At 26.9% G+C, this 9,541-nt stretch overlaps 2 protein-coding genes across 2 annotated transcripts in view; one reads left to right on the forward strand and one right to left on the reverse strand.

Annotated features, from left to right (window-relative positions):
- Window positions 1-9,541, forward strand: part of LOC111683200 (alpha-protein kinase 1) — an 80,282-nt gene that overhangs the window by 27,374 nt on the left and 43,367 nt on the right. The window lies entirely within an intron of this gene.
- LOC111683199 (sushi, von Willebrand factor type A, EGF and pentraxin domain-containing protein 1) overlaps window positions 1-9,541 on the reverse strand; it is a 38,530-nt gene that overhangs the window by 24,337 nt on the left and 4,652 nt on the right. Inside the window, exon 2 of the mRNA XM_023445249.2 lies at window positions 9,507-9,541. This exon is cut by the window's right edge and continues 336 nt beyond it. Coding sequence (XP_023301017.1) covers window positions 9,507-9,541 — 35 coding nt within the window. The remainder of the gene's footprint in view (window positions 1-9,506) is intronic.

A 9,541-nucleotide genomic window follows, 5' to 3' on the forward strand; every position in this document is an offset into this window, starting at 1 on the left:
ATGTAAATGTCTATAATTAAATTACTTTCATTTTTTCATTTTTTCTTATTTTATTTTTTTTTTTGTTATTTTCTATCCACTACTATTTCCTTTAACATTTTTTATTATTATTTAAACATTTTCCTATCGTTTTTGGTACTGGCTTGCTAAAAGTGGCTTAGTGAGAGTTTGTTTGTGTTACAAATTTGACCGGTTATATGAAATTAAAAGAAAAAAACTTTAAAGCACAAGTATTACAAAATTTTTATAAATAAGTTGTATTTATATTTTTTTCCATTTGTTTGCTTAGCAGTCGTCTATATGTAAATGTTAACAGCAGTAACAATTTTCGTAACAAACAAAAATTCTCATGACTTTAATCAAAACGAGGTTCTTAAAGCAGGTTAATACACCTTTAACAGCAATTTTAATTAAATGCTGGTTTCAAAGCATACAAACACACAAGCCACTCAGGCAATTACAAAATTGCACTTTGTATTAAAGTTGGTTGTTTTGAATGTTTTTTTTTTTTTTAAATTCCAAGAATAAACTGGCACTAGTTAATAACTGCAACAAATTTCATCTTTTTAAACCGACAATAGAACATGATACTTAAATAGCCACAAGCTTATGAAACAAAATTATCATTAACAGAAATAAATGTTATGAAAAATATAAGAATTGTGGTGGGAATTTTTGTTAAGAAACCAAAAACTCTTTTTTTCTGTATTAAGTTAAGAAATATTTGTTATTTCAACAGTTTATTAGATTTTATTTAAAAATATTTGAACATTTTCAGATTTATTCCATCTTGTGTAGTCTATAGTCTAGTCTATAGTCCAGTCTATAGTCGAGTCTATAGTCTAGTCTATAGTCTAGTCTAGTCTATAGTCTAGTCTATAGTCTAGTCTATAGTCTAGTCTAGTCTATAGTCTAGTCTATAGTCTAGTCTATAGTCTAGTCTATAGTCTAGTCTATAGTCTAGTCTATAGTCTAGTCTATAGTCTAGTCTATAGTCTAGTCTATAGTCTAGTCTATAGTCTAGTCTATAGTCTAGTCTATAGTCTAGTCTATAGTTCGATAGTTCGATTAATTTTCTCTTTATGTTTGATAAAGTTTATTTTTTAAAAAAAAATTTAATTTTATATCTATAGAAGATTTTTGACTAGAATATAGACTAGTCTATAGTTCGATTAATTTTCTCTTTATTAAAAATGAATGATAAATTCTATTTTTATGGAAAATTTTAAAATTTTTTCTTTATAGCACATTTTTGAGAAGTATTGTCTTGACAGATCATTTCCGACAAATTTTCTTTTTATAGATAATTTTTAATAAGTTTTCATCCTATAAAATATTTTCGATACATTTTTTATAAAAATTCTATAAATTTTTTTGTTTCATATTTAAATTTCTTATAGACTAATAGATAGATACATTTTAAAAAGGAATCACACTTCTTTCATTAAACATTAAGACAATTTGCAAGAACCTTAACACCATTTGAAACAATATTTTATAAAATATTTAACAAATTTCCTCTTTTACCAAATAAATCTTAATTTTAAATACATATAAAGGTTATTTATTCTTAATTTCCCTTTGTTTCAATCTATTGATTGCAAAATCTTGTTTTATCTTCTACAATATTAAAAATAATACTGTATAATATTTTGATTTATTAAGTTTTATTTAAAAAATTTTATTACACTTTTTATTTATTTTATTTTGTTAGACATTAATTTCTTGGTCAATGTCTACTACATACGAAATATCTAAGAAGCATCTAATAAAATTAAAAAAACACACACCATTTGATATGGTTTTCTTTATTTATATGTTTAGGTTTTGGGTCGCAATCTTTTTTCTTCATATTTTAATGTTCATATTCATATGCATAAATATTTTTTCTTTTTGTTTTATTTCAAATGTAACTCAAGTTAAATTTCAAAGGTTATCAAGTTCTGTGCATATTGACAAACCAAAAACAAAACTATTCACAGTTGGTTTGTTTGTAGCCGTGTACTCGTTGCTTGTTTTTTTTTTATTTGTTCATTTGCTGTTTCATTATGCAAAACTTTTTTATTAAAAACTTTTAAAAATTGAGTTTAAAAGCATCAAATGACGTAAATTAACTCAAGTGCTAAGTGATTTTTGCAGTGTTTATTCTTGTTGTTTTATTTTTAATTTTTAGTATAAACTATTATTATATATATTTTTTATGGTTGTATTTTTGCATAAATTATAAATAAAAATGCACAAAACCAGATTCAGACAAAAAGTAGCATACATTTTTAAACCGGTTTCCTTGTTCTCTCTTAAGCCGGTGCAACAATAAAAAATACCGTTTTTTTAATTATTTTAAATTTTAAATAAATGAAAAGAAAATAAAATTTTAATTAGGTATTATACTCGGTAATTATGAATATAAAAGCAATGCTATGAAGTATTAGAACCGAAGAAGGCTTGGAACCTAAATACCTCATACATGATCGAAAGACTGTCATCTCGAAAACACCTTTCGATATCGAAAGGTGCATATGTTCTATATGCATAGTTCAAATGTTCGATAGTTCTTATTCAGTGATACTATCTCAAAAATTACGATCAGTTTTATTCGATCAAGTATGTGGAAGGTAATTCCGATCGGATGCGTTATTTTTTACTTAGTTGGGAAAGTACTTACTACCAACGCCTGCAAAATTCGAAGTTATGTAAGTGGAAGTCCACACTAGGAAACTTTCGTAGAAAATTTTTTCTCAATTCTCTTTTGAAGTTTCCTAAATGTCCTTCAGGTACCACAAAGGGATCATAACATGGACCCAAGTGTGCCCCTAATGCGAACTGCAAGGGACAGCCTGCAAACCTAACCTAAATGTCCACACATAGAAACTTTTATTTCAGAAACTATGTATTAATTACATTGATTTGTTTTTGTACGAATGAGAAGAATAACAAAACAAGTTTCCGAGTACGGGAAACTCCGTACCGCTAGAGAGATGAATAATATTCCTTCTCTTTCTCTCTCACGCAAAATCAAAAGTTTCCCAAAAAAGTTTCCTAGTGTGGACCAGCAGTAAGCAATTTATTAGTTTAAAAAAATATATTTTTTAACGTTTGTGTTAAAACAATGTTAGAAAACAACGTGCGAGACTTATACTTACTAAACAATTTACTTTTTAATGACTACTACATACCGTCTGTATAACATAGAAGGAGTATCGTAATGACTTACAAATAATATATTTTGGGAATAATTACATTTTAGCCTTAACATGTTATTTTCATAATATAACCAGAAAGTTATAGTAACTCAGAGTTTCCTCGTAGAAAATTTATTTTGTTTCAGAAACAAAACTACTTACTTAACGCCCTATCGGCAGGCGGTCGTAGTAAGTACTTACCAAACTTCATATTTGTAAGCGAGTGTGGTATGTACTCGTCTGCAATGTGTTAAAATAATGCCTTAAAATGCTTTTGTGTAAGTAAATTTTAACATTTATTCTTTTTACTCTTCAATGGAAGTTTTTGCTGGATATATACCAACTCCTTACATAAATAAAATAAAATTTAATATTTATTTGAAACTATTTAAATTTTATTCTAACTAAACGAGAATTTTGTAATCAAGGCGTAATATCTTTACTTAATTTATTATTTCAAATTTTTTATTAAATCACATAATAAAAATTGGAATTTTTAACAATGATTTTATCTACCTAAATTTAACGCTTTTATAGTCTTCAATAATTTTTTAATTATCGAAATGCCTTTAAAGATTAAAATCTTTGCTTATACACATTTTTTATTAAATACATTAAATATTTATTTTATTAGTACATTAATTTTTTTACCTGAAACATTGTTAATAGAACCTCTCAACATGAAATATAGCAATAAATATAACATTGTTTTAAATTAAACAATTTTATTACAAACAACTTTAAATATTACATATTTCTAGCTGTTGTGTTGTCTGATGACATAGTGTCGTCGTACGTACATTGACAACTGATGTTTTTGGTGTCAATTTGATACCAGGGGTGTATATTTCATTTTCTCTTTGTGTAGTTCTTCCATTATTATCTTACATATATTGGTACTTAAGCGTCTCCGAAAAAAAATTTATTTTATATTTTCTTATAAAATGAAATATATTATAAAGACGGGCCATAGTGACATGACCACTATAGCCTGTCCTCTCTCATTTTGTCTCCAAATGTTCTTATGGATGTCAAAGTTGTCCGTTTAAAACTTGTGACTTTAAAATTTCGGCTCAGAATCACTTTGAAAGTCGATTTAAGTCTATGTGTCCATGTAAACCATTGCATGCAATTTTCTAGATAATTTTAATTTAATTAAAATAGGTCCATTATTTCTAACGTAAAGCCCCGTATAGGGCTTTTGAGCACATATTTATGTTAATTCTTCTAGTTGCTCAACGAAAATCGACAAAATCTAGTTTGATAAAAATCGAAATTATACTATCGATTTCGTAATAATCAGGTCACATTTGACCCTTATCCTCATACAAACTCCCCTCCATAAAATGACTTGAATTTCGAAATTCGCTTATAAACACTAATATAACGTGTTCAATGTCGACGCAAATTCCTCTCACCGAATTAGAGAGTATAGGCCGATATTTACCCTTAGACCCTTGCAAACCCTTTTGTAGAAAAGAGGGATGAGCACATTATTAGTTCATATAAAAAAATTCAAAAAACTTACTTTTGTACTTCAAAAACAATTTAAATTTTGTTAAATTTAAAAATATTTTTTTCATAAAAACTATCACAAGCCACACACAAACAATGAAAAAAAGACTACGTCAAAACCAAATCAGATCAACTAGTTTCGCTTTCGTTTAAAATAAAGTTTAGTTTTGAATTTAAATTTTATTTTCTTACAGATGTCTTACAAAAACCGTTATTATATTCAAGCTAACAAAAGAAAAACGCTGAAAAGAATAATAACAAAAAAAAACAGGTTAAACCACTTAAACATTTAACAATCCTTTTGTAGGCAATTATGAACACGAAACACTCACACAAAAATCACCAAAAAAACACATAAAACCTCCACAATTTCGAAATAAAATTCATATTGAAAAACAAACGTAATCTAAAAACTAAATTCTAGACTATTTTTACTTTTTGTTATTGGATATTGATTTCATTCATATTTGAAAAAAAAATCGACAAGTCATTGTAAATTCGTTAACATTTACTTTTATGTTTTGGTTTTTTTTTAACATTATGAATAATTTATTTTTTTTTTTTGCAATTTTTGGCCACTGAATTTTTTTTTTCTATCTCCCAAAAACTATAAAGAAATGTTGGCATCATAATACTTAAGTTGATTAACATGTTTTGATTTTGCAGGTTAATTTATCTTTTTTTATTATAAAAAAGTAATTTAGTTATTGTCTGTTTTTATTTTTTGACGTTGCAAAAAAACTGAAAATAAAAGTTATAAATTTAAATAAATTACTAAATTTGTCTGATAACCAAAAGTCAGCTTACAAATACAGTTAAGATATGTCGTTGCTAAAGTTAAAAGTTGTTAATATTGAATGTTCCGTATAAATAAATATTATGAAATATATTGGCTGAAGACTTTTTGACATTTCTAAACTGGTTTTAACGTGTTTTGGTTTATTGTTTTTATTGCTGTTGTCACTGTGTTGTGCTTTGGAAAAAAATCTCAATTCAATACAAAGTCATACATTGGCTGCATCAGATGCAGAGGCAGATACTGCAATATCCTAAAGAAAGATATTTATTGAATAAGAACAAAAGATTTCTGTAAAAGGTTACACAATATTTTACTGTGGCAGATAATAAGGTTGAAGAATTTAGATTTCAATTACGTATAAAATTGTTTTAGTCCATGTCTAAGTGATTTCATATACAGTTCAATTGTTTGCTCCATGTTATCATGATGATCTTCCGCTATTTTGGTGTAATTACAATCTAAGAAAAAGAGGATAGTCTGTCACGACTATAAGCCTTTGGTTTCAAATGTATCCTAGGCCTTTACTTGTCCTGGTATCGTACAAGAGATCCATATATTCTGGTTATGGGAACCTGTAGCCAACAGGAAAGAGTTTCAGAATTTGTCTTGTTCCGGTTATTAGCGAGATATTTTTAAGGTACACGTAGTTTAAACCCAAACTCGAGGGAAGAGAATGTTTTTTTTTAAAAAACCCCATGTATTTTAACATACATACTCCACAGAGAAGTGACTGCGGGAGTAAAAGTTGGAAATGAGTTTGTGTAATTAAAGAATGTATCATACCCCTGGACCTATCACATATACTCGTATGAATCTTATTCGGATGACATCATAAAAATTTCCTTCTTTGTCCAGGTATATCTTAAGAATAGACTCTGATTATACAAGATCTAAAACAATATTTTGCTATGGGTAAGAATTTGTCTTTAACTTATTTGATGGATTCGTATTTCGATACGCCTTTAGATTCTTTTATGGAATCAATCAAGATTATTCCATCTGCGTGATTGTAAACGACGTTTTTGTATCTCAGAAGTTAAACAACGAGGCAACAATAGTCAGAGATTAGATTATACTTATATGTTCCCCGTGAGTAAGAAGTTGTCTTTGACTTATATGGTGAATTCGTATTTCGGTTCGCCGATTATGTCTCTATGCTATTGTGGAATCAACAAAGACCATGTTAGAAGTTAAGCAATATAATTAGATTGAACTTGCTTAAACGCTTGTACTTTAACTGGCGGAGCCTTGTACAAACGTTTCATCTACGTGACAATCGAAGAATTAGAATTATTTTCAATATTATAGTGTTCTACTTTATGAACATATAATCTCGCACCTCTTGGGTCCATGAGACCTCAGGTTAAACATATATACGAGAATTTTGTAATTTTTATCTAGCAGAATCCATTTATAGAACAATTTTATAAATCGAACCTAAAACAAAGAATTAGAATCATTTTCTTTATTTTACTAAAGACTAGATTTAAAACATAAGACTAAATTTTAAACATTAACTTCACACAACACTTTCTTTTTAGGTATATGTTAAATTTTGTTTAAATCGGACCTTTATACATTTTTTCATCATCTTTTGAAAACATCAGTAGATAATTTTGTGTAGGGTATATAAGTTTCACCTTAAACATTATATACTTTTCTTAAATACATTTAACAAAACAAATGTTTTCACAAATAAAAATTCCCATAATTTTAAAAAAGACAGTAAAATACATGGATTTTTAAATTGGTAATTTTGTTAACCATATTTGCACAAAACAGTTTCAATAATATTTTGGGTTTCAAAAAAAATTTCAATAAACAAAATATTAAAATAGACAGACTATTTCCGTTTTAGTTCTTAGATGAAAAAAACTAAAATATATTAAAGCTTAAAGTAGACTAAGAGATCTAATAAAAAATATATAAATGAAACAAAACTAACTAACCATGAAGGTCATTAATGATAAAAGAAACCATTGTGTGAGAGATTTTTTTCATAAATAATCTCAAAATAAATTTTCTTCTTAAGAAATCTCTTTTTATTAATGGTTGCTAATTGAATTATTTATTTGAAATAATTTTAATGCATTAAAATTTTTTTATTAAAAATTAATTTCAATTTAATTGTTATTTACTTATTTCAATTTTTTTTAATATTAATTAATTATATTGTAATATTTTTGTTTTACAAAAAAATGTATTTTTATTATGATTCATTTTTCTTGCTGTCTATTAGACAATTATTTCAAATAATCAGACAAGTTAATACTTCCGTTTGATTTTTTTTCGTTACAATTTTTTCTTAATTTTTTTTTTTCAAAAATATTAAATATGAAACACGCAAAAACTTGAAACGAATTTTGCAGTGTTGTGCGATAAATTGCGTGAAAATGGGTGTTACTGTAGGCCGGATGTAGGGGTATTAAGTAGAGATATGTATTTAGCTTGTTTTTTTAACTAGTAGCTAACTCATCAAATTTTACCATAGACCAAATAACTTAAAAGATATTTTATGGTTTAAATCTATAATTTAATTAAGATTGAACTCTCAAAAAAGAGTGAGTTGGATATTTTTGTAGGTCAGTTAAATACTATAATTTTTTGATCTTCATATCATTCTAAGTTAGTTAAATATTTATAATTTTTTTCAATTATTTTATTTGATGAATACAATGAAACATGGATTTTAAGCCAAAAAAAAAACTGTTCATCTTTTGAACCTTGCATGACTCAAGAGAATTTAAAATTGTTTTAATATGTATTGCAACATGTGGCCGAGTTTTGTCATGATAACAAAATACACTTTTATATCAGGAGTCATATTCTGGTATTGCATTCGGTATTGTTCCTCTATCATAGTCGGGCCTTTGTCAGGGCATTAATTGCCCTATAGTTGATAGTTCTTCCGGTTTATAAAGCAGTTGTTGAGCTAATAATCTTTGGCTGATTGAGAATCGGTTAGAACGGGATTCATATTGTCGAGTGGACGCGTTTTTTGTCAATTTGTTTCCCCCCGGGGGCGAAAAACCCTCATCTTGGTGTTATTGCAATATCGGGATAAAAAGGTGCCGTTACTATAAACTGGTGATGATCAGAAGTTTCTTCGGCCTTTCCTTGCAATGATTCGAAAAAGGGAACCACTTATTCTAATACCTAGGAAACTACACGTGTTGGTTTGGTTTAAACCAAATTCGCGGTAATGGAATTTCGGTTAAAAGACTGATATATGGTAAAATCAATAATTCTTTCCAATTTATGTTCTCTAAACTTTTTAGGCTCCATATGAAATGAACAGCACAAACCATCACGATAAACCCAATGAAAAATTTTAACAAAAACTTCGGTGAGCAATCAGTGTGCTCAACATTTAAGTCTCTACTTATAATGACTTATTTAAGTACTTATTTGTAAGCGAGCGTGATATCTATAGTGTTTAATATAATTTCAAATGTTTGGATTTGTTTAAAGCCGCATGATCTTAAAATGATTTTAAAAACTTCAAGAGGTTGTTCCAACTTAATTTGATCTAAAGTATCTTAACAATTTCAATAAAAGCTTTTACAAAAAAGCAGTTATATCATTCTATAATTTGTATATTAATAATCACTTCGAAAACAAGTACATGATTCCACTTGTACCAGTTTAGCTCCCATTTATGTATAACAAAAACAATAAACCAAAAAAACTTAATTTCTAACTTATTAGAACTTTGTTTGTAATACAATACGCCTCTGTCTCTTAATTATTTCTTTAGCCAAAAACAAATCATTAAGAAATTTTGTACAATTTAACCATCAACAATTAATAATAATAATTGTTTTAAATATTGTTATAATTTTACCAGTTTTGGTTAAGTAATAACACAATAATTAATTTATTGTAAAATATTTTTTTTATGCAATAAAAATAATAATTTAATTTATTCAAACTTTACAAACAAAATTTAATTTTTTGAAAAACACAAAATAAAATAAGAAAAAAACTTATTGTAACAAAATAACACTTACCTTGACTGTAAGTTACACGCAATGTACAAATTATT

Source organism: Lucilia cuprina, chromosome 3 (assembly GCF_022045245.1).
Source record: "Lucilia cuprina isolate Lc7/37 chromosome 3, ASM2204524v1, whole genome shotgun sequence".
NCBI classification, from domain to species: Eukaryota; Metazoa; Arthropoda; class Insecta; order Diptera; family Calliphoridae; genus Lucilia; species Lucilia cuprina.